Below are 26,113 nucleotides of genomic sequence, written 5' to 3'. Positions count from 1 at the left end.
AGCCCATCCAGTTTGGGTTGACCTGAGCCCTTGTTACAACACAAAGGCGGTGAAAGCATTGCCTTCTAAGGCAAACAGAGCTAAAGGGAAATGGAACACATACTGTTCAGTGATAGTTCTATCCTAGAATGGATTTTCAGTTTCATTTGCAACTGAAAAACTTCACTTGAACATTTTGCTATGGCAGAAGGCACATGTGTGTTTTGTGACAGGAGTGAAGCAGCACCTGGAAGTGGCGAATGTTTCAGTGCAGCATCTTCAGTGAGAGAAAGGGAAATCACACGTTCCCAGCACCCTTAACAAACCACAGTTTGCAGGATTCCTTGCGGAGATGTGCTTTGAATATATGGTTTGCACATAAGCCTTAATGTTTGCTCTGCAGTTTCTCTCAGCTGCTAGAGTTCAACATTTTTAGCTTTTGCCCTGTTCTTGTGATATAGCTGGAGTTTGGACTGATTTGTACCAGGGGGTATATACGAGGAACACATCCACACTTGAATTGAACAATGTAATTGTTTATGTCCTGCTCATTTACTACTGGACTCCACCCCTTGCTAATAAGACTGAACCCTGGAGTATGTTCTCTGCCCCTTTACTGCTGGCTTCTGACAGCAGACGCCATCATTGTCACTCCTGATATTTCCCCTTGATATTTTCCCTAGTTAGCTTTTACACCTTGACTAGGGATGGAAGAATTTGTCAATTTTGTTTCTCTCAGTTGCTTTTTTTTTCAAATGTAAATTCAGTTCTCCACATTTCTGCAGGAATTTGTACTTTAAAAAATCCTCATGATTTATTCAGCATTTTAGTGTGAATATCTCATATGGAGCACATTTTATATGTAGATTTGACTAATGTGTATATTTCTGCAAGCAACTTCCCCCAAAATACTTTTTTTGCAAATATGATTATTTTTTGTGCACACTTCCCCCTAATAGATACCTTATTGTAAGCAATGCTTGGTTGCAGAACTACATTGCAAAATTCAGGCAACTGTGAATTTTGAAGGGAAACTCTGTTTTAGTTCTCCTAAAGTTTTCAAAAGTGCAAATGTGATAAATTCAGCTTTAAATGCAAGCTGAATAGAATTTAATCCCGACCCCCACCCTTGAACTACCAGGTCTACAGCTGAGACTTGGACTGGTAGCAGCATTTTGTCTTTCAAGTGTTGGAATCTCCAACAACAACAACATCCAGTTCTATTGTGACATGAAAGTAACGGGAGTTTTCATAGTACTTGGATTTGGCTGGAATTACATTATCACTACTTTGTTAAAAAAAAGAAGTAATGTGCTGAGTGCTCATTACAAAAAGGGTCCCTTCGTGGGACTAATGTGTGTGTGTGGATGTGTGTTAGGGAGATAGAGGACAGAAAGTCAGAGAGATGGAGAGGCCAGGTGACATATTTGTCTTTACCATGGCAGAAGCCAGAGGTGGATTTAGGGCTGCGCGAGCAGGGCACAAACACTGGGCGCTGAGCTGAGAGGGTGCTGTCTCAGAGCCCAGAAACAAGATACTGGGCTTTGGGAATGAGGCGCAAGGCCCTGACAGGGTCCTAGAGTCCTTCTGTCTCCTTACCAAATCCTAGTTAGCACTTTCCCATCTTTGGGAAGGTGATAGGAGGCCTACAGGCCCCTGCCCAAGCCCTCATGCCTCCTTCCCAAAGCCAAGAGCCTCCTTACCTGTCTTTGAGAAGGCAGCACAAGGGCTGGGTGGGGGTGCCAAATTTTGACCTCACACGAAGTGCCACATTACCCAAGTCTGTCACTGTAGAAGCAGACTGTTTTAAACAGCCTCTGCTGCCCCTTTACTGTGGTCCAAGTTTGGTTTTTCTACTGATATATTTTGAAGTTACATGATTACCATCGTGCCTATTTCACTCCCTGATGCAGGGGATTCATCATGCTTGAAGCAAATACACAAGCTGGTCATTTTAAAAAAGAGAACATATTATCTGAACTTTACCTTCATAGTGTTTAGAACACAATTTGTCTTCAGTTCCATAGATCTTCCAGGTATTCTCGCTGGTGGCTTTATTAGACAGCATAACACGATCTTTTCGACCACCCTCAGGAGTTACAAACAAATCTTGGTGTTCAAGTCCAAGGAACTTTGTATCATTTGTGCATTCCCATTTCTGAAGTTCAATGGTCTCATTACAGGAGGAGAGTGTGACCCGGGCCTGGTCTGACTTGGAAGGCACTGCCAGGCATAACTTTGTTGCCATGTTCAAAATATGGCCATCAGAAACCCACCTAAAATTTTGCCGTTTATTACTCATATCACAGTAGTCCAGGATGATGGAACGAGTGTTCCAAGACTGTATACAAAGCTTGAGGTTTTCATTATATATCAGAAAGCTGTCACTCTCTGTAAAATTAAGAGAGGAAAAATAATAGGAAGGAACTTTGTGAGAAAGTTGCACATAGCTCTTGTAGTGGATCCCACTTCTAGCACCAATTATGTGGTGGATCCCACTGCTGTACACCAATTGCGGTAGCTCCCACCTATGGACACACACTATAATCACAACAACAGGTTAACTTTGTGTTCTTGTGTGAGGGAAAACTTTGATACTTGGGGACCCAGGCAGAAGTTGAACAGATAAGATTTATTTTATAGAACAAAGTTAATAAAACAAAGGATGTGTCAGGAAATAATGTACTTTCAAGAAGCAGTTAACTTATTTAATATTTACTCTAAATCTAAAGGATTCCATTACAGGCCTCCAATCAAGGTAGTAAACACACAGCTTCTTTTAAGCTTCAGTTGCTTATGTTCAGTTATCATACTTCCATTAGATGTTACAGGTTTCTAGACAAGTTGGTAAATGCTTTGCTTATTTCCAGTTATGTTACTTCAGTTCCTGAAACTTAATTACTTCGGTGTTACATACACAGCTTCCTCCACAGCTTAATTCTTTGGTTCCTAACCAAGGTGGTACTTTTTGTCAGTTACCCTACCTTTTTACAATCACACTCCTGAGGTATTCCAAGTAACAGACCCAAGGGATCACCGCACCCCTCTTAACTGGTTTGGGAGTCTTCTCTTTCTAGAGGAGCTCTCCCCTCCTGACTGGAATGAGACCTAAGTAAACTGTAACCTCACAACTTCTACGTCTCCTGGATCAAACTCAGCCTCCCATTTAACTCCTGGCTGAATACTCTCCCTAGGCACTGCACACAGTCTTCTAATCTAAGCTAAGAGTCTCCTTTCTCTAGCTGTAGATACTTTCCTCAGAGTGGACACAAACAGACCAGAAACAACTGTCCCTTTTGCTTTCTCTTAAACTTTCTCAGAAATGGCTCCTTTTATTCTCCCTCACAAAATACTGTTTCACCTACCTCTGGCCAGCTGTCTTGACATTTTTATAGCCGTGATATGACCTAGCCAGCCAAGGCTTGTGAGCTTCAACTTTAATAGTTCTTTGTTTATTGTTTTTAACAAAGCTTCATAATTTCCTTGATTTAATTGAGATCAACTGTTAAGATTATCCCAAGGTATTTAAACCTCACATGGGCTATCTTTATCTTTGACATTTCTGTCAGCCGCTTTTGAAGTGTCACCATCAAATTAATTGGTAGTATTTTTTATTTTGCATGATTAATTTGCAATTAAATCTTGATGGAAGATTTCTAAGTGTTCCTTCAAAGACTGAAGCACAACAATTGAATCTTGCACCATTATCAATGTATCATCAGCAAACACTGTCATTTAATGAAGATGCTGAGTATTTTTCATGAATAATATTGTTAACGTGTTATTGTTTAAAAATTTCTTAGATTTAGCATTTTTTTTCTGTATTGTGCAAAAATAAGCAACAGGGATATGACTGACTTCTGTATAGGAAAAAAGCAAAGGATTTCTTGAAGCAATAGAACACAATTTAAAAACATGTTTTCAAAATTGTGTTAGCAGTTAATTTATTGTAACCCACACCTGTTTTCTTTGTTGTGAGCAACTTAAATGTTAAATTAGTTATCATTCAATCTAACATGTCATGGATTTAACTTCCAAGCTGTACAACTTTAACTTCCAGAAGATTATTTAAATTTAACCAAATAAAAGTACCTGAAATATGCACCTCAACTTATTGCTGAGGTAACAACGGTGATGGAAGTGAAGAAGAGCTTACCTGATACCTGAAAAGCTGGTTGAATGAGGATCAAGAGATTTAGGAACAAAAGGAAAGACATTGGCCACAACCAAACTTGCCACACCGCTCCCGTGGAAATAAAAGAAATCAGAGTTTGCTGCTTTTTAAGAACTCCTTCATAAATGAGTCAGGCAGAATGATATTTTCACTTCTGTCTTTGGCATTATGAAACACTTGTAGCACACTCACAGATTTTTTGCTAAACTTTTAATCAGCTTCCTTCAGAGAAAGAAAACTATTTCTGCTGAAAATCTTTGGGTTATTTAGATTTATTTCCCATCACACAGGCTGGTTCAACTCACCAAACCAACAAACAGTACACAGTGCTACGGAAGGAAGTAACTAAAAGATTCTCATTGACAACTATGCTACTGCTAAGCCATGACTTGAAGATTAAGTCCCAGATCAAACCGATAAGGAATCTCTGTGGCTAAAGTCAGTGAGATGAGCTGCTCAGAACAAAGAGCTGACTGGAACTGTGTCCTAATAGTGGGACCACAGACAGCATGGAGGCTGAGTGTGTTAAGACTCAAACTGCATCCTTGGCCCACAAAGTTTACTCTGCAAGGTTTGCTGAGGGATTTCAGGAGAGTGAAAACTCTTGTTTGAAACTCCTGCCCTTTTCTTGGCACCCTATAGATACTTGAAGAATGTGCAGATACAGTCTGTGACTAAGAGCCATCTATGTACAGTGGTACCTCAGGTTAAGTACTTAATTCGTTCCGGAGGTCCATTCTTAACCTGAAACTGTTCTTAACCTGAAGCACCACTTTAGCTAATGGGGCCTCCTGCTGCTGCCGCACCGCCAGAGCCCGATTTCTGTTCTTATCCTGAAGCAAAGTTCTTAACCTGAAACACTATTTCTGGATTAGCGGAGTCTGTAACCTGAAGCGTATGTAACCTGAGGTACCACTGTAGCTCCTTCTTGTAATAACCTAGGTCCAGTGGTGTAGTGTGGGGAGGGCAGAGAGGCGTTGTGTGTGTGTGGTTTTTTTAGGGGCACAACCAGGCACACCCAGGATTGGCTCCCTCATTGAGGCCAGAGTTGCTGTGCCCGGGTTGGGCCTTTGGCGCCTGGCTCCAACAAGTGAAGGAACTGCAGAGGCAGCTTCCTTGCATGATAGCCCAACTGCGGCAGCTGGCCACAGCTCCACTCCCAGGCTCCAATGCAAGAGTGCACCCCATGCACCACTTTCCGAGGCTGGGATAGGACAGTCAGAGCCCAGCTGTACAGGGCTACCAGGGCAGCATGTGTGCGCCCTTGAAGCAATGCACTTGCCCCAGGCAACAGTACCATATGCTCTACCACTGTCTAGTTCTTTAAGAATGCACTGGATGATATTCGAAGCCCCCAACCCTTAAGAGAGCTGGAACACACACACACACACACACACACACACACACACACACCATTTATAGTCTCTGCAGGCTTTAGTCTTTTCTGAAATCTTGAAAGTTTCAGAGCTGATTTTCAGAAGGGTGAATTTAGTGGATGAAGTCAGTCCCAGCAATAATCACTGCAGGTTCTGGGGAGCATGAAAGCAAAAGTATATACAACCCACCCACACGACTTACCAGGCAAAGGACAAGAATAATTGGTATGTAACCTGCTGCTGCGTATCACTTAAACAAGGATATGTGGGAAATTCAGCCTCATATAAACAGCATGCGTAGCATGAGGGAGTTAAAACCATAGAGAAAGCTATTTTTGCTAGACTTGACTGGGTCATACCCCCTCACCTTGGGATGAAGGAGGTGAAGTTTCTTTGTTCGCCCCTCTTCCATTATGTGAATCTGGCCAGGGAGGACACCTGGGCTTGTCACTCCGAGCCCACACCATGTGTTTAGAAACCATGTTATCAAATTTTGCAACTAAGTTTTTCTGCCTGTGTTTTTCTTTCTAGTTTTCTATGGAAAACTACATGAATCTGATCTTTGGAAACTTTGTAAGTAAAAAAATCTTTTTTAACTTACCAAACTGTGTGGCTTTTTCTATGCTAACAGGAAACAAAGGGAAGCTTTGTAAGTGAGTTAAAGTGGGATATTTTAAAGGTCTAACAGTCTACATTCCCATGCTTTACTTTGCTGCATGTTTCATTATTTTAAATCTCTGCTGGGCTTACTGACTGGAGAGGGCTTGCCCAGCGTCTGGATCTAGGCATCCAGGAAATTATTATTTTATAATAACCAAATACCAATAGGTTACACATGCTCCGTGGGAGAGCTGAAGCAGGGAGTGGGCACCATTACTGGCAACTAGGTTATATTACCTTAGAAAAGTTAGGAATGATGTCTGTTGTGTCCTTTCTGTAGGCCTTGTGTCCTTGGAAACAGGTCAAGTTTAATGTTGCTCAGATTTATTTATTTTTGTCTAATTATGGTGTTCTTTTTTAAGCAATTATTTTTCTGGTACCTATTTGAAGTTCACAGTGAAAGCTGAGATGGAAGGACAGACACAGACTGAGGCAGCAAAACCCAGCTTAAGAGAGAGAATGGTATTTGCCTGCACGTGACTGTGCTCATGGGTTTCCTGGTCTTCTTAAAACTTTGTGGCAGTGATACTGGTTCATTGTTAAAGAATCGTAAGTTATTTGGCTCCATCACTGCCGTTGCAGGGAGTTCCTTCAGAAACTGTTAATACATACCTTTGCCATGCAAAAGAAAACCAAGAATTGATACTAAACTCATTACACTTTCATTGTGAAAGATGCACTGAGTGCTTCGTCACATACTACCTTCTTTCGACATTTGGTTTCATGTTTGCTGCTATGCTGACAATATATTTGTTCCAATGTTCACTTCCTCTTCTGGTGAAATACTGTGGAAGGAGAGGCAGCCCTTGGCTAATTAAGCAATTTATGGCTTTTTAAACTGTGGGAGAAGCGCAGGGCTGCCCTGCCAGGGGCATATGATGGGGTGGGGGGCGGCTCACCCCAGGTGCCACCCTGTGGAGGGGGGACAAGATGGCCCACTGCCTCCCCCCCAGCTGTAAAGCGACCAAGGGCACTTGCGGCATCCATAAGGGCTGCCGCACGTGCGCAGTCCCCACCCCGGGCGCCAGAGAGGCTTCCTCCACCACTGTGCCCTGGGCAGGAAGAAAGGGTGAATGGAGTTGGGTGCAAGGGGTCTTCATTTAAAAAAAAAATTAAAATTAAAAATGCTTTATGCATCTGCATGTAATCTTGCCCCTTTTAATTTTTTTTTATTTTTTTATTTATTTTTGGTATGTGGTTTTCTTTTGGTAAATCTACCAAAGAATAAAATAAAATAAAATCAGGACTAAGGAGTTTTCTCAGGAGGGTGGAGGGTGTGTGTGCAGTGTCCTGTTGGTGTAATGGTGGTGGAACTCACCCTTCTTCTGATCGGAAATGCTCAGCAGGGGGCAAAAAAAGGGGAGGTTGTGGAGATAAATGTCCTTATTTTTATCTGGGGGATGTTGGAGGGTATGGAACTTGTATGTGAGCGGTAGTTAGCCCCTTATTTGCTAGTAGGCACGCGTAGGACATATATTTCAAGAAATATATGTCATTGTTATCAAGAATTATATTTCACAACAGGCTGTTAGGAAATCCTTTTCCAAGTAAGTTGTAACTGAAAAACAAAACTATATACCCTGTGCAGCTGAGGCCAAACTTCAGCGAGCCCCAAAGTGGAAGTGGAAGTACCGTATTTTTCGCACCATAGGACGCACTTTTTCCCCTCCAAAAATGAAGGGGAAATGTGTGTGCGTCCTATGGTGCGAATGCAGGCTTTCGCTGAAGCCTGGTGAGTGAGAGGGGTCGGTGCGCACCGACCCCTCACGCTCTCCAGGCTTCGCACACCTCTCTGCAAGCAGCGGGAGCCCAGCGCTGGGCTCCCGCTGCTTGCGGAGAGTTGCCTGCATGCTGAAGCCTGCGCGCGCTGAGCTCAGCGCGTCCAGGCTTCGCGGACCTCTCCGCAAGCAGCGGGAGCGCTCCCGCTGCTTGCGGAGAGTTGCCAGCATGCCGAAGCCTGGGCGCACAGAGATCAGCGCGCCCAGGCTTCGCGGACCTCTCCGCAAGCAGCGGGAGCACTCCCGCTGCTTGCGGAGAGTTGCCAGCATGCCGAAGCCTGCGCGCGCTGAGATCAGCGCGCCCAGGCTTCGCGGACCTCTCCGCAAGCAGCGGGAGCGCTCCTGCTGCTTGCGGAGAGCTGCCTGTTTGGGGGCTGGGGTCAGGGGAAGCTCGAGCTTCCCCCGCCCCAGCCCCGCGCCTGGGGGAAAAATAATTTTTCCCCCTTTATTTCCCCCCAAAAAAACTGGGTGCGCCCTATGGTCCGGTGCGCCCTATGGTGCGAAAAATACGGTATTTAAGGGAAGTACTTAAATACGGTATTTAAGGGGGAAATACGGTATTTAAGGGAAGTGGGACGCGGGTGGCGCTGTGGGTAAAAGCCTCAGCGCCTAGGGCTTGCCGATTGAAAGGTCGGCAGTTCGAATCCCCGTGGCGGGGTGCGCTCCCGTTGCTCGGTCCCAGCGCCTGCCAACCTAGCAGTTCGAAAGCACCTCCGGGTGCAAGTAGATAAATAGGGACCGCTTACTGGCGGGAAGGTAAACGGCGTTTCCGTGTGCTGCGCTGGCTCGCCAGATGCAGCTTTGTCACACTGGCCACGTGACCCGTAAGTGTCTCCGGACAGCGCTGGCGCCTGGCCTCTTAAGTGAGATGGGCGCACAACCCCAGAGTCTGTCAAGACTGGCCCGTACGGGCAGGGGTACCTTTACCTTTACCTTTACCTTTACCTTTACTTCCCTTAAAATGCCAGATTTGGTACAGGTGCGTGAGCAAAGAGAATGAAGAGCTGGAAATTTTACTATTAAATTTATGTCAGGCTGCAAGCTTAAGAATTCTTCCATGAATATAAATCCAGTGCTATTTTTCTAGAAAAAGAGGTGCCAGAACTCACCACGAGCGCCTCCCTTGTTCTCTTAGAATGGCAATGGTACCCACCTGAGAGGTGCCAGAACTGAGTTCCAGAAAGTTCCGGCTGAAAAAGCAGCAGCAGCACTGGATAAATCCCTTTTAATTCAATGGGATTTTCTTCTAAATGAATATTGATCTATTAGAACCAAATATATATAGTTTCCCCCTTATAAGTTAAATGGCAAATGAACAATGTAAAAATTCAAGAGTTTCAGTCAGCAGGTGTTCAGATTATCTGCCAGCTGTGTGTGAAAGCTGGGCCGCATTCATAGATACTGAAAATCACTCGCTACGTATTTATTTTATTTATCTTTATGTTTATATCCCACCTTTTCTCCATGGACCTCGAGGAGACATACTTGGTTCTTTTCTTTTCCATTTATCATCATAACAACATTTTGAGATATCTTAGGCTACAGGGGTGGGAAAGCCTAATGGGGCTGATCGTAGGCGTGGGAACGCCCGGTGAGGCCCGCCACAGTGAGGTCAGGCCCCTCAGGGTGGGTGGGCATAGCCCCCATCCCAATTTCGCAGGGGGTGGGGTGGTCTGAGATCCCCTGTTGTGGTCAGATGAGGACTGCCTTCTTAAACCTTCCCTAATCTAGGTAAGTGCTTTACAAAATTGCATGTTTTAAAAAAATCCCCAAATTGCAGGAAGTGACGCTGGAGCCCACCAGAAGAGATTTTCCTTTCTGATTTTCTAAGTCCCACTAGTCCCTTTCAGCCTGAAGGTTCTTCGCTTAGGCAGGAATAACCAGCTGCGCCAATATAAGACACTTGGTTTACCAGCAATATATGTTAACAGGATCTAGGAGTCTTAGTAGACCACAATATGAGTCAACAATGTGATGCTGCAGCAAAAGAAGCTAATGCTATTCTAGGCTGCATCAACAGAAGTCTACTCTCTAGATCAAGTACCACTCTACTCTGCCTTGGTCAGACCACACCTGGAATACTGTGTCCAGTTCTGGGTGCCACAATTTAAGGAGGACATTGACAAGCTGGAACGTGTGCAGAGGAGGGCAACCAAGATGATCAAGGGTCTGGAAAGCAAGCCTTATGAGGAGTGCTTGAATGAGCTGGGTATGTTTAGCCTGGAAATGAGGAGACTAAGAGGAGATATGACAGCCATCTTTGAATATTTGAAGGGCTGTCACATGGAAGATGGAACAAGCTCTGGAGGGCAGGACACAAAACAATGGCTCCAAGTTACATGAAAGGAGGTTCTGACGAAACATCAGGAAGAACTTTTCTGACAGCAAGACACCTTCAACAGTGCAACAGACTCCCTTGGGAGGTTTTGCACTCTCCTTCCTTGGAAGTTTGTAACTGGAGGTTGGATGGCCATCTGTCATGGATGCTTTAGTTTAGATTCCTGCATTGCAGTCAGTTGGACTAGATGATCCTTGGGGTCCCTTCCAAATTTACAATTCTAAGATTTTATGAAAGGTCCTTACAACATAATGCAATTTAGTCCCATATGATTAAGCAATTATAAATAAATGAGTCTCCCCCCCCCGAAAATAATACACTCAGATAAACTGGTTTGTGCAGATCTTTTTGGTAACAACGGTCTACATCCAACTAAATTCTACTTAGGGAAGACACTTTGAAATTAATGTTTGGATTTTTAATTCATTTCAGTGAGTCTACTCTGAGGTAACCGTGTGTGAGAGAGATAAAGAAAGAGGGACAGAAGGAGAGTGATATGTAAATTTACATAGGAGGGCAAACGAGGGATGAGAGCAAATGTAAAAAAGAATGGGACAGCGGCAAATTCCTGCATTGCAGAGGGTTGGACTAGATGATACTCAACAGGGTCCCTTCCAACTCTACAATACTATAATTCTAGGGGAAAGGAGCCAAAAGGGCAAAATCGCTTCCCAAAGGTGTTTTTTCAGGTGAGAAAGGATTTAAAGTGAGGCAGGAAACAGTTAAGTGGGGATATGTGGAAAGGTGGGAGGGGGCACAGAGAGAGGGGGGGAGAGAGAAGGAGGAAAGAGTCGCCCTGTTAATTTGTTTGCAACTTCAAAAACACAGGCCATTACTCAGGAAAAGAAACCCATGAATACCTGAGTGTAGGTGCTTAAAAGACACAGAGTGCGTGGCAGTGAAGGGAGAAGTGGCTTTGCGCAGCTCCCAAGTGCTGGTGGGATGGCTCACTTTCCCCTCTCACCTGCCTCTGCCTCCCAGCGGTGGCTTTAAGGGCAATGGCTAGGCCTGAGTGGGTTCAGGGGGCAGTGGCACAGGCACATGCTCACCCACTGGTGGAGAGGGAGGGGGGAAAGCCCTGTGGCACTGCCAGTGCAATTCTGGCATGCTTCCTCTGACCTTAGGGGCAGAACATAGCTATGCTGACTCCTTATCCATACGCTCTCCCCTACACAGCGAGTTCAGCCGTGTTTCATTTGTTGGCTGAACACCCCCCTCAGTGATGAAACCCGGGGTGGTCCGCACCCACCACCCACCCCCTTCCTACACCACTGCACACAGAGGTACAAACAGACCTAGCTTTATAGGGAACTACAGGCACACAGTTAGGTGCTGTGCATGCAGTCACACTCTCTGCAACAACACCTAGGCTCCTTTTTTAAATCTTGAAAACTGTCTCTTCTGGAGGAGATTCACCCTTCTGCTCTTCCTCCTCCTCCTCACAACAAGTGGGATTTTAGCTTTCCTGAAAAGGCCTTTGTGCATAAATGGCCCACTGAATTGGGGCAAGAATATATTGCAGCACCTTGGTTGCCAGAGGATAACATTGACATGACCCTTAGGTTTTTTTTGAATTGCATAATCTTTAATCAGAATATAATCAGTACAACTTATGATTTTACTCATACTAGATAATATGTATTCAGAGCATTCTACATCATGAGTCTCATTGTAGAAAGTACCTCTGTATACTGCTGCTTAAGACGAGTAACTTCCAGCCATGGTTACTTCTTGGAAATGAATAAATGAATGGTGCAATCCTACACCTGTCAATTCAGAAGTAAGTCTGAATGGGGGTTCAATGGGCTTACTTCCAGGTAAATGTATACAGATAGCATTAGTGCCTACATTTGTTAATTTCCCTCTTCATCCACCACATGTGATTCTGAGCCATTTTTTTCTGAAGAATTATCACACGGTCACAAAGGAAAGGATTGTCAAAGCCTGCTGTGGTTTATAGTTGCCTGCTTCTTCTTCTTCTTCTGTAGAAAATACAGGCTGTGATACCTGCACCGATGAGGATGAAGATGACTGGGAGAACGACTTTCAAATATTTGCCGTGTGCAAATGCAGAGACATCTTCTTCTTGCACTGCCATTGAGAGAAAAGGTGTAGATATATACATACGAAACCAAGACATTAAATACCTTACACTATTATAAGAAGGATGTCTGGGTGGTGTTTACTACCTAAGCACAGCGTGTTGTGAACTTGCAAACCATGAACATTGCCCCTTATTTGTAGGAAGGAAATGGGATGCAGAAGATATGTGGAGTCACAACCTGAGCATGTATAGAAGCAGCTTTTATTCTACTCAAAGTAGAAACAGATTGACCCTCTTAAAAGAAAGGGCTATGAAGGAATGTAACCCCAAAGCTGTGGGACACTGCTGAACAATTTCCATGTGTCCAAGCAATAGTGTATCTTCCCCCAGTAGTTTCAGCACTGTGGCTAAAAATGACAGCATTATTCTGTGCATGTGCCCGTGAAAGGGGAACCTAACCTCAGGTGTTCCGCCTCCCCACTTTTCACACGCAATACTATGGAATTTTCCAATAAATCAAAATCTCTCTCTCCCACTCTCCAACTCTTTCACTTCAAAGGAAAAGTTCTTTACCAGAAAGCAGAGCTGTCATTATTCCTCCCCACCCCCAGTAGCCTGCACAAACCTCCTGAGAGGAGGTTCAGCTTCTGATTACAGCCTGCCATTTTGCTACCAAAGACATGAATACAACTGGGGGAGGCAAGCCCACCAAGCCAAATGGCCACCAGTTGTTTGATGGTATTGGACAACACAGTCTTGTTGTGCTCAGGAGGGAGGAGTTGTTCACCATGCAGAGCAATGCCTTGATTAGAGAATTTGTTGTGGGCTGGATTAGCCTATGGATGGGGTCATCCATGCTGCACCAACCCTTCTAGTGTAGAGCAGTAGTTCATTCATTGTGGAATTCGATATTTGATGAGCACTTTCAGTGCTGTTTTTGTTCTATGGGCTTGGACTTTCTAGTCATTGCTTTCTGTTCTAAAGCGATTTCTACCTGCCATGTTACTTGCTGAAATTCAGGTGCATGACAAAGGTTTTTTTATTTCAGCTGGCATTTCAAGGTAGGGTGCTGTTGTTAATAATAATGGAATTTAACTGTCTCTCCCCCCACCCCTGGTATGTTTTGTTTAGAATAGAAATTTTATGTACACCACTTAATATACAGAATTTCTAAGCGGCATATAAATGTATGAAATTTATATATTTTTAAAAAAATACTGACATTAGTAATACCAGTGAGGGTGTAGTGCCAGCTATCCAAGCAGAATGACCATGTGTCATTAATAGTCTTACCTGTACTGTTTGTAGGTGCTTTAGTTGTTTCGTCATTAACTGCAAAATAAAAGACATGCTTAAGGTGTAATCATATACATTGTGCAAACCACAGAACTTCCTACTCAGCCCAGTAGGAAGATAGTTATGCAAGGGAATGTTGCTGCTGTTTAGCTCAAGAGTTCTGTTCAGCAGGAAAGTGAACCAGTTGGGAGTTTTGAGTGGAAAGAAACCTAAGCAGCCTCTCTGCCAGCAGAATTGGCCCCCACCCCCACTCCCCAGCGCAAGAATCCAGATTTGGGCATTTGATTCACCAAAAGATGATTTGGCCCATTGGTCCTTCAAATGTTGTCAAACACTTAATGGTAAAGTATACCATATTAAAAAAGGTAATGGATCCCTGACAGTTAAGTCCAGTCGCAAACGACTCTGGGGTTGTGGCGCTCATCTTTACTGGCTTTACTGGCCAGCTTTACTGGCCATATAAGTGCAACTTTATTTGAACAACAGCAAAAAAGCTGATTTTCAAATATTTGATTGCAATTTCCACTTGGATATTAGGCAAGGTCTATCAAAATTGTAGGGAAAACTTTATATTTTTCAGGCTTTGGGCCTTGACATATCGCAACATGAAAATAACTTAGCAATGTATGCTAGACAGGGCTCTTCCTAACTTTGAAGTTTCAATCCAACATATTACTATTTAAAAATGAGAACCATTTGAAATGTTTATTGCATTCATGGCTTAAACAAGCCATCTTTGTGTTTCTCTACAAATGATTTAGCAACTCTCATCACTTTGGAACCTAAGTCTTCCTGCCTGTCTTTTCTTACTGCTGTATGGAAAAGCACATGAATCTGGCCTTTGAAGTGTTTGTTAGTAAACCATTTTTAACCAGCCAAATGTGTGGTTTCTTTCTATGCTAAGGGAAGTGGGGAACTTTGGAGGCAACCTAAAAGAGGATATTTTAAAGGTCTAACAACCTAAATTTCAATGCTTTACTTTGCTGCATATTTTGTGATTTTAAATCTCTGCTTTGGTGAGAGACACCAAAGCGTACTTACCTCAAACCTGGATCTTAAGCATCCAGGGAACTCTCTTTCTCTTATACCTAGTGTTTTTTCTTTTAACCAAAATACAAAATACCAACAGTTTGTGCTAGAAAAGGAATGACAGACAGTTTGGAAAGAATGCTAAGAACTTGCTAGTAAGCATAGCAGGGGGTGGAAGGTTGTCAAACTGCTGAGGTAGGGAAAAGTCTGTTTTGTAGAATCACAGAAACACCTTCCTTTGAGAGCTTTGTGAAGAAGGAAGCAGATAAACAGATAAGGATAAACTTCTAGTACTGTACAATGAATCAAGCAAGAGAGCAGTTGGACAAGATCGCCATAAGACACTAACTGCAGTTCTATATAACTCAATATTCCCCTATTGTATTATATCAGAATTATGGCTAAAATTTAGTTTAATAATAATTTATGACTTACTTTTGGGCGTTTTACATATAAATGACATACGATTGCGGCAGTCCGTAACCAACCATTTCCCATCATTGCTGTTCATGGCAATGCATTTCTGATCCCGAAAAGCTTGAGGATTGAATGCAGGCTCTTCACCTCTCCAATTGACAAAACCCACTTGAGTTTTATCCTTCCACATCCATTCTCCTAATTATAAAAATATATAAATAGCATTATGACGGAAAGGAGAAGAGTAGCACCATGACTGTAAAACATACTATATGGAAACGTGTTTTAAAATTACAGCGATCCTTTTTCCTCTTCACCTTTTCCAGTTTGGAGAATATGCAAGCTACTGCCATTATCGTATCAGAACACTGAACACACTAACAATAAGGGGAGAGTGCCTCTGATTTCTGACAACACCCCCCTCATATTTAGTACTATTTTGGATGGTTCTCTGCAGTGTTCTTTTCGGTTTAAAAAAAAGGAGGGTCTGGTGCCATAGGTGCCAGCAGAAAATGTCTGCCAATGATAGCAAAAAAATGAAATAAGTGACAGCACTCCATACCGTCAGGATCATCACAAGAAAGTACTGGTTGTCTGGCTCACATGTGCAGACAACATAGAGGTGCCATGGTAAGTGGGAACATTGACACTGCTCCAGATCAAAGCCATTTTTTGAATTATTGCTTACTAGTAGGGCGTGACCAGTGCTGCCAAGCAATTCAAAGAAACCTATAAATCATGGTTTTTAAATAGACAGGGCAATTTGTTTTGTTATTAGGGCAGTGCAAATGTACACACAGACAGTGACCTGACCTGGATGATTTCACGGCCTGGATAAATTTGGGGATTGGGCTAATGTTAAATTAGGGTTTTTGAAAAGCCTCTCCTCCTTACAGAGAGGAGGAGTTGTGAGCGGGAGCTGTTTCCCGTGTTGGCAGGGGACGTTCCGGCCCCTGCCCAGTTGTCCTGGCTGCCGCGCCACGCCCCCAGGGAGCCAACCAATCAGGTGGAGGCTTGGGGGCGGGGTTTAGCTGCTCAAATGCGGCCACGGCAGCGCTTCCCTTTCATTGAGCTGCTGGTTTTTGAAAACCTTTATGGTCAGGAGGTGGGTAGGGAAAAGAGGTGCTACATCACATTTCCTCCTCCCAGTTATTTCATCTTACATTAAAAAGTTGGAAAAAATGTGAGTATTGAAGACAGCAGGGTAGGGAATGCCAGTGTTTTTCCATAGGGCTTGAGATGGCGGTTAGCTGTGAATTTCCACTGCAACGGTGTGGCGATCTAATTCTTTACAGTTTATCACATGCAGTCATGAGACTGGGATGGGGTTACAGGAAGTTTGCATATGTTAATTGAGTAGCATCCTTCATTTTAACACCACATAGTCCTTTGTTCTCAACTGCTGAACCAATGTGAAATGGGGATGAAAAAGGGAGCTATGATTTTTAGGCTCAAATCCATTTCAATCGGGGTTTAGGTCTGGTTTAGGCACAGAAACTGCTTTGGTCTCCCTGTATGATGACTTTTGTCAAGAGAGAGAGGGGGGAAACACGCCCTTGTTAATTCTCCTTGGCCTCTCAGCAGCTTTCGATATCATGGCCATTCTATCCTTCTGGAGTGGCTGTACAAATTAGGGGTGGGTGGCACTGTGTTGAGGTGGTACTGGTTCTACTTGGATGGCCACTCCCAGAGGGTGATGCTTGGCGAGTGCTTTTTAGCCCCATGGAGATAGTGACATTTTGGACCACCATTTTGATTCAAAATAGTGTCTGGCATTCCAACATCAATGAAAACTGTCACCCCGAACTTCAGGAATCCTCATGCCAAGTTTGGCAATGATATCTTGAGAGATGCCTGAACCTACGGAGGACAAAAGGACAAGCCACTTCCCAAAATATGTAGTAATTATAAATTTTATTTTCCCAATATGCCTAGTGGGACATCTGGGATGGAACTTCAAGTAATGGCATAAGTCAAGTTGAAGGAGATGTGGTTAGGGGCAGGGCTTGATTATTTGAAAGCATAGTCAGGGGTCAGCAAACTTTTTCCGCAAGGCGGCGGTCCACTGTCCCTCAGACCTTGTGGGGGGTCGGACTATGTTTTGAAAAAAACCAACCCCCTCCCACAACTCTCCCCTCCCTTCTTCACAGCAATAGATGAGCCCCAGTGGTTGCTTACCTGTGCCTTGCGAGCGGCAGGGGCTGCTGCTGGTGGTGGTGGCGGGGTGATGAGCGGCATGAAAGGGCTGGCTCCAGAGAGGGGCTGCTTAAAATGGTGCTCAGGTGGCTCAGCCCAGCCCCCTTCCTCCTCTAGGCAGGGCAGGGAGAAGCCAGGAGGAGGGAGGGAGGAGGTGCCGCCACGGTATGTGTGAGGGGGGTGGGGAATGGGGCAGCCCGAACAATCAGAATCCCCATGCCGATTCACGCGGCAATTCCCGGACCGTCTGTGGCCACGGCCCCTGGGCCTTAGTTTGCCGACCCATGGCATAGATGTTTCCTATACTACTGTTTACCATCTAGTTGATGAATTGTCAGATAATGGGTGAGCTTTTTCCTTTTTCCTGAATGCTTGCCAAGAATATGTAAGCATCATTCGCTTACAACCGATGGCTTTTGCTGCTGAGCTCTTTTACGTCCAAACTCCCCCCTCCAAAGGAAATGTGTGTCATATTTGAGGACACTTTTGCATAAATACAGATAATACATTTATTATGTATATAAATATTGAGTGTTAAACAATTACCATCTATATTTTTGAACAATCCAATCCAAAATTCTTCCTTGCTGAATTGCTGAGTGTACTCCAACAAAAAATCCAGTTCAGCTAAATCTTCTATTGAAGCCAAGGTGCCACCTAGGAAGTATACCACAGGAATAAAGTAAACTCATTAAAAAGTTATCTTCTCCTTGAAAAAGACTGCCTAACAAGATAAGACCAATGAATCACTATCCAGCACTGGCAGCAATATGAAGTTCTGAATATTTAGAGAAAATATATACCGTATTTTTTGCTCTATAAGACTCACTTTTTCCCTCCTAAAAAGTAAGGGGAAATGTGTGTGCGTCTTATAGAGTGAATGCAGGCTGCGCAGCTATCCCAGAAGCCAGAACAGCAAAAGGGATTGCTGCTTTCACTGCGCAGCGATCCCTCTTGCTGTTCTGGCTTCTGAGATTCAGAATATTTTTTTTCTTGTTTTCCTCCTCCAAAAACTAGGTGTGTCTTGTGGTCTGGTGAATCTTATAGAGCGAAAAATACGGTATATCTTTCTTTCAAATGCTTGTGACTGCTATTCTATTGCATAATTTCTATTGGAGAAGGATCATTGTAACCTACCCATTTGTAGAAAATAATAATTAACAGTTAAAGAAAATCACTTAATCAAACATTCAATAGAAATGTCATTTTTACAAATCAGATGGTTCACAAAAATCCTGAGCTCCAGTACTGAAAACGTTTTTCACTCTGTATTTCTAATTACACATAAAAGGGGAAAAAATCACCTCAGTTCTCTGGAAGAGAAAGATGATACCCTTTCAAAGTATTTATATTAATGGGGTGCCTGTGTGACTTTGATGTCATGTTTACTGAGTAGGAGGAACTCGGATTAACCCTTTCTATCAAATTCTATCAAATAGAATTTATTGCGATTTGGTCAATCAGTTTGAAACAGGATACAAGTTTTCTTCAGAGAAATATTGCAGCAGCAGCAGAAATAGTAGTATATTCAGCAATATGAACAGGTGGAGATGGATGGATGGATGGAATTGGCAGATGATTGGCTGAGGTTCCATATAGAACTGACACAGCCTAATTTAAAACATCTGTATAGGTAGCCCTTTCATTTCTAGACGCATTTCAAGGTGATCCCATTTGTGTTAAAAACCCTAAATAGTGCAGGCCTCAAGTATCGGAAACTGATCTCTTCAGTATAAATACTCTCAAATTGCTGTCTTGCTAATTCCACTGACCTTGGAAGTGCAAGGAATGGCAGCCCAACAGAGAACAGACCTATGGCCCTAAGTTGTGGAATTCTCTTTCCACAGAGATATGTCCTCTTGCACCTTCATTTTATCACTTCTGCCATATGATGGTGCCTCTCTTTCCCCTTCCTTTTCACACCTGATGTATGTAAATCTTGTGGGAACGTTCAGGGAGGCAGGAGAGGATATACTGTTAAATAATATTCTTCATATAACTTGCGTTAGTAAGTCCCTTTACTTAGCAGAGTGCATTCCCCTTTTTAAACACACAGCAGTTAGCTTTGTTGCAAGCTTGTTTAAGCTTATTAATATAGATTCCTGGTAATCTCCTTTTGTCCCTCTTAAAAAGAATATACATGACAATCTTATTTAAAGTCAGTAAAAAGAAGTTTACTCACAGTATCATTCAGTTCACAATTGGATCCCTGAAGGCAGACTTAGGTTACAAAATATGTACACATGGAATCTATCCCATAGGGAGAGAGTTCCTTTGTCCCTTTTTGGCTGAAAGCCAACAGGGCATCTCTAGCTGAAGAGATGTTGCTTCTTTGATGAATGGAGTCAGAGAGAGAAAAGCCAAAGAGGAAGTGTGCTCCCTGCCTTGCCTTCTTTGTTACATGGGCAAGTAAGGCAACGCCCACCTGTAGTCACATGCAGAGGAAGTTTGTCCCCTTGTATGCCCACTCTAGGAATGTTGTACTTGACAGCTATGTGTTTTACATCCCACAAATCTCAGGGCTGGTTTTAACTTTGTATTGTTGTAACCTGACCTGGGAACTTATGCTGAAGGACAGGTAAGACCTCCAACATATGAGAACAAGAATTGAATGGTGCCACACTGGCAGAACAATGCCAGGTTTGACAGGGCCCTCTGCAGCTCTTGCCGGTCTGTTCTTGGCAACAGTGATGTCCCCTGGAAGGCATGGTGAAGTGGCAAAGGCCCTGTCCAGGGCAGTGAAGGCACAGATGAAGAAGACTCCTTCCCAGGTAGGGCCAAGTCTGCTTGCTTGAGCTCTCCTCTGCTTTTCTTTTGCCCCTGGCCCATCTTTCCTTCATTGTGTGCCACCAGTGGCAAAAATTCAGTGTATCAGGAAAGCACTATTTAAATTCTCCCATGGGGCTTCTGTGGCTCCAGAGAAGGAACACTCTATCTGGGCCCAGAGGCATTATAGAGGAATCAAAAGGTGAGCCACGGCAACAGGGGTTTTTGGCTGCACCAACACTGCTTTGGGATTGGGCAAGGAGAGGAAGACTGGCTGGTGTTCAGGGAACTCAGGCCATCAGCGAATGGTTGTTGGTGCTGATCCCTGATACCAGGTCTGTAACACATTATTCTCAGTATTATTTCGATAATAAAACTTTTTATTATTGGATTGTGCCAGAAAGAAAGAATTTCCTGCATGCCATGGGCTGTACCATTTTTCTTCCTACCATTCTCATTTGTAAAATAATTCCTTTTTCAAAATGACACTCACCAAAATAAGAACATCTGAAGGCCGCTTGCCACCAAGGTTCCCAAGCAGGGTAGAATTTATAGCAATGAGCCCGAAAAGGAACCCAAGCTCTCCCGTCGTCTTCTGGTGGAGGAGGGCATTTTCCTGGCAGCTGTGGTGCCTCCGTTGGGAATGCACCTGTTATAAAGCAAGTAGTTTTCTTTTTTAAAAATAAAGGCATCTTAGAAACCTAGAATTACAAGGGGAGTGCTTAAGGTTTAGACAGGTCCTGAGTCATGAGGCAAAGCATGATACCCCTTTGGCTTATAAAAGGGGATATGGGATCTGTACAAGTTCGCACACTGTGCCACGGTGGACCCCACTGTGCCACGGCAAGCCAAACATTTAAAGAAACTGCTGTAGACAGGTGCCTGTTGAAAGCAAAATTACCTTTAGCATACCAGATGATGGGAGAAGGGAGAGCAAACACCAGAGAGATGTGGAGACAAGGAGAGGGAGCTCTGCTGTGATTGACAGGTCAAGCTTTTAATCAGAGGGAATGATTTTACATAGAAAGCCAACCCCAAAATCTAAATACTTATTTTTATTTCTTTAATCAAAAACGTATGATTCCATAACATATAGGAACTAAAGAAACAAAGAAGAAAATACAATGGAAGAGAATTTAAAATTAAATTCACACACACACAAAATTAGGTTGTTGCAGCCACAATCAATCAATCAATCAATCCAATGCATAGGAAGGTAGTAACGTGTTGTTTTTGTTTGTAAGTATCAGGATGTTGTCCTTGGGTGTTTTATGCTATTCTCACTTGAAGCTGAACGATTCCTAAGAATTCCAAGTTCTGATGTATTTCACTGGAGGCATTTCAACAATAAGTCATCAAATATATATATTTATATATATATAAATTTATATATATATAAATTTATATATATTATATATTATATATATTATAAATTTATCTATAAATTTATTATATTTATATTATATTATATAAATTTATTATATATATAAATTTATTATATATATTATAAATTTATATACATTTATTTTATATATTTATATATATATATATATATATATATATATATATATATATATATGGAAATTAATCTTTCCCCCCAGTTTGTCTTGCACTATGAAAGAATATGGAGCAAGCTGCCTGTGAAAACAATTTCAGCAAGGGTGGAAGAATCCTTTCTTAAAATAATTTTGAGGTGTCATTACAGCACCAGTGATCTTATCACATAAACTCCCAATCTCTTCCCAAAGTGCTGGAGCTGCAAAAACAGCAACATAAAGGCACATATTTCCACCTATGGTGGGAGTGGTAGATGGTGTTCCTATAAAAGGAACTGAACAATATCTATATAGATAGCAACACACTGGGCGAAAGTGATTTCTGTGTTCAGAATTGTATACTCCAAAATCAGAATAAACTGTTTTATCAAGATGCTATCAGATCAGTGTCTACAGTTCTCAGCTCTGTTCTGAAATGGAGACCTTATTGGAATTAGAGTGCTATGCCCCACATTAAAAGAGAGATATTTCTTTGCTTACCATGATGCTGCTCACAGATAAATAAGTATGTTTCATTGCAAGTTCCTGTTTTCCAATGACCCTCAAGGTCCACGAAGACACAGGCTATTCTGTGCTTTGGCTCTTCAGGTGCCCAGTTAGTATACATCAGTCTCCGGTTGTTTATCCATGTGTAGTGCTCACCATTCTAATGCACATTGGAACAACACATGCTGGTTGTAGTTTATTTCCCATAACATGAGCTCCACATCATCTCCACACACCCCTTTCATTTTATTTACAGAAACACAATCAGGTGATGAATTCTGGGTATAGCTATAGCTATGACAACTGAAGGGATCCCTGTGCTGTTTAATATCTATTGAAAAAACCCTTGGGAGATGTCATCTGGAGATCTGAAGCATGGTGTCATTGGTATGCTGATGACACATAACTCTATCCACTCCATCTGAATCTGGAGAAGCCAGGAAGGTTTTGGACAGGGGTCTGGAAGCAATCAAAGGCTAGATGGGCGCTAGTCATCCAGTTATATCTGTTCCTGAACTAAGATAGTTGGGCCTTAGTTGTCCATGCTCTGGTGCCTCTCACCTGAGCTACTCCAAAGTGCTTTATGTGGGTCTTGCCTTGAAGATGACCCAGAGGCTACAACTACTGCAGAATACAGCTGCTGGATTGGTAAGTGGGACAGCCCAATGTGACCCTGTGTCACCAATTATTGAGAAATTGCTTAGACTAGCTCATGCTCTGACTCTTCTTGATAGAATGAGGCCTCTTTGGGTTAGTGGAGGTATATATATAATTGACTGAGAAATGGCAAGTATTCCTGTTCTGTCCCAACTGGGCATTGTGTTACATATATTGCTCCCTAATGACTGTGTTTAGACTGCTGGCAACTGATCAATTCTTGTTATCTGATACCTTGCATTGATTAGTTGTACTATATCTAGCTGTGAGGTGCCTTGAGTCCCTATCAGGGAAAAGGGTAGGATATAATAATAATAATAATAATAATAATAATAATAATAATAATATAAAATAATAATAATTCAGAAAATACTGCATTAGCTGCTAGTGACCTACCAGGCCCTATTATTATTAAAAAATTGTACACCGCCATATACCTGGAGGTCTCCAGGTCTTGGTACTAGCACACAAAGCCCTACATGGCTTGCAACCCTGGGCTCCTTTGGAAAGAAGAACTAGATTTAAATTTATGCCGATGATAATAATGATGATTAATGATGCAGGGAGGATGTGCAGGGAGGATGAAGGGGTGGGTGCATAAAGGGAGGGCGGTTGGTCGGATGTGGGGAGAGAGTGGTTGCCAAAAGGTTAGGTGGGGTTGGCAAGTGTAGTAAGCAGGGGCAGTCCCTAGTTTTGAATAAAGTCAGCTAATGAAAGCCCTGTGCTTTCTAACTATGTCCTTCTGAACAAACCCTTGGAGTGGAAAAGTAGTATTATGTTAACGTACATTGCATGTTCTTACCGTGTTGCTAGTTAGACCAATCCACACAGGCTCCTCATATTTCAACACCTTTAGCCATAGGAATGATTCAATGTAGGGATTCCAAATGCTGGCAAGCTCTGACTGTTCAGAATTGCATTTTTTCCTGGCCTCTTCCCATGTCATTTTGGTGCCAATGAGAAAGTAACTGCTATTCCCAAAATTGAAATAGCCTGAGGCTGGAATTGTTGTTTCAAAGTATGGTAATGCGGGATCTATGGCAAAGACAAACAAAAAGCCAGAAATTGTTTTAGACTGCATATATTCCTAAAATTTGATTTCATTTCATACTGAAATATTTGAACATTATTATCTCCCAAGATTTAACATCTGAAAGTACTAAGAATTTGCAGAGAAACATTAAAACCAACATGTTAGTCAAACTCTATTCTTTACAGCCACAAAAGAAGCATATCAAATTCCTAAGAAGCAGCCAGCAGACCTACTTGAAACACATTCATTTCTTTTCATAAAAGTCAAGTGACTATTCTTCAATTAGTTTCCTAGCCACCATCATTCGTAGATGATAAAAAATTCTGTTTCTATTCTGGTAATTTCTGTCCAAAAACAGACCTCGGAGGGTGGCTGTACTCATGGGGGTCTATTCTTCTTATTAAAATGAAAGTGCATTGATCAGGGGGCAGGCTGTCACTTGCAACATGGCTAGATATTATGACACTAAAAAAGAACTAAAAGAATCAATATGGCTAACTTAACCCAACAACACACCTCTCTCTCACACACACAAATCCCACTGCAGCCAACCAAAGACAACCAGCCACACCCTAGGTCACCCTAACCTCTCTCACTACCAAGGAAACATAACAAGCAAATAGAAAGATAACCTACCCAAGTGACGCTGACACAAAACCCCCATGTGCATGTGCTTTTGTAAACAATGAAAATCTTTAATAAAATTGTTTTTAAAAGAAATAGAACTAAACTTTTTTCCAGCAGCCTCCTTCTGTCCTATTTTGCGGATGGTATAGTGAAAAGTCAAGTCCCATATCAGGCAGTGTACAACTGAGGTTCTTTGACACCAGGGTTCATCTCTGTATATCTATAAAATATTGTTGTCACGATTGCATCCTTTTCTTTATACAGCCAAATACAAAATCTCTAATACTGGAAATCAAATTTTTGTTTTTTGACAAAATGATATGGTACAGAAAACAGGCTTTGGATAGATTGCAATCTGAACTGCAAAATATTTTTTGTTTTTTCTCTTCTAAAAACATACCAGAGTTTCTTTGGCAGATGTAGCTTTTCCTGGCAGAACATGGTCCATCTCTCCACTTTCCTCCTGAATTTCCAGTCCCCTTAATAATAAAAACACAGTCTTCCTAAGGAAATAAAACATAAAAATCAAATATGACAAGTGCCATCAATTTGCGCAGGAGGCAATTCTTTTATCCTAGATCAAGCATAGGCAAACTTCCCCACAGCTGTTCTAAAGAAAGGTGTGAGCATCAAACTGGAGTAATAACAGTGGGTGGTCTCCTAATAACTCATCCTATCAATACAAGGATTTCTGCTTGCACAATGGGATTTCCCCCTTCCCTTGGATACATCTCATGCCCTACCCAAATCTGCTTCAGAGGGCTGGGGGAACCCCTAGAATATATTTAGAGGGTGCAGAAGGTGAGGAGATTGGGTGGGAGAGATTGGTCTTTGCATGCAACTAAGTCCTAGTAAGCCGAGATAGAAAAAGTCATTGCTGGACAGAGGCAGTGCCTGATTTACTGGCCAGTGGATCAAGGAAGATGTGTAACATAATGGGTGAGATGCCTTTCGGAATTTTCTTAATTCCCAAGCACACAAGGGGATGTACAATTGAAGTGAATGGCACTGCTGCTGTGGGAAGGAAATAATTCAGTCTAACTAGGAAATGGAGCATTGGCAGATTATACTTAAGTCCTTAACTCGTTGGCAAAATTCAGACAGAATAAAAGCAGCAGAGTTGAGAGAAAAATTGCAACTCTGAAGAATATAACTGGCTTTAAGTCAAAATTGTCAGAGGCTCCTCAGAACATGCTGCCGACCTTGGATGCTTCCTATATATTTTATCAATTATGTAATGTATCTATTTGTAAAATTTCTATTCCACACTTCTTCTGGAGTATTTTCAGAGTGGCTCACAACAATTTAAACTACAGTAAACTGAACAATAAAGAGTAAAATGAGGATTAACAATCATAATACCAATCCACGTATTAAGTATCAAAACATGGCCAGCTAACCTTGCAAGATTGGCATGGGAAGACTGGTACATTAATGGAGTGATAATGCTGAGAAGGCACTCTGAATATATATAATTTTACTGCAGGAATGGAAAATAGGGAACATTTCTTGCATCTGAAAAAAATAAAGATGAAAGCCTTTGCAGGCAGGACTTACATAATTTGGAAAACCACTGGCCCAGTTTGTATAGTAGACCTCACTTCCATCTGTCCATAGAAAACTCTCTTCGCTAATAATATCGTTCAGTCCAATCCATGGATCAATTGAGGCACTTTCTAAGTGCACCATGAAAAATGCTGA

The 26,113-nt window shown here is 42.3% G+C and overlaps 2 protein-coding genes across 3 annotated transcripts in view; both read right to left on the bottom strand.

The window, feature by feature from the left end:
- LOC310745934 (macrophage mannose receptor 1-like) overlaps positions 1-4,611 on the bottom strand; it is a 56,328-nt gene extending 51,717 nt beyond the window's left edge. Inside the window, exons 1-2 of one of the 2 annotated variants that reach the window (XM_083579243.1) lie at positions 4,136-4,611; positions 1,966-2,370 (exon numbers count right to left, since the gene is read on the bottom strand). In XM_083579243.1, coding sequence (XP_083435369.1) covers positions 1,966-2,370; positions 4,136-4,196 — 466 coding nt within the window. In that variant the 5' untranslated portion in view covers positions 4,197-4,611. The remainder of the gene's footprint in view (positions 1-1,965; positions 2,371-4,135) is intronic. The other variant, XM_083579244.1, reaches the window with a different exon arrangement.
- A 7,257-nt stretch (positions 4,612-11,868) lies between these two features.
- The window catches only part of LOC310745937 (macrophage mannose receptor 1-like), a 73,402-nt gene continuing 59,157 nt past the window's right edge, over positions 11,869-26,113 (bottom strand). The window contains exons 22-30 of the mRNA XM_083579249.1: positions 25,970-26,109; positions 24,813-24,915; positions 23,555-23,787; positions 22,090-22,255; positions 20,547-20,702; positions 17,834-17,944; positions 15,110-15,289; positions 13,643-13,681; positions 11,869-12,396 (exon numbers count right to left, since the gene is read on the bottom strand). Coding sequence (XP_083435375.1) covers positions 12,260-12,396; positions 13,643-13,681; positions 15,110-15,289; positions 17,834-17,944; positions 20,547-20,702; positions 22,090-22,255; positions 23,555-23,787; positions 24,813-24,915; positions 25,970-26,109 — 1,265 coding nt within the window. The 3' untranslated portion in view covers positions 11,869-12,259. The remainder of the gene's footprint in view (positions 12,397-13,642; positions 13,682-15,109; positions 15,290-17,833; positions 17,945-20,546; positions 20,703-22,089; positions 22,256-23,554; positions 23,788-24,812; positions 24,916-25,969; positions 26,110-26,113) is intronic.

Source organism: Podarcis filfolensis (genome assembly GCF_964270895.1).
Source record: "Podarcis filfolensis genome assembly, chromosome: 12".
In the NCBI taxonomy this organism is placed as follows: Eukaryota; Metazoa; Chordata; class Lepidosauria; order Squamata; family Lacertidae; genus Podarcis; species Podarcis filfolensis.
This window is presented reverse-complemented; position numbering and strand designations above follow the sequence as displayed.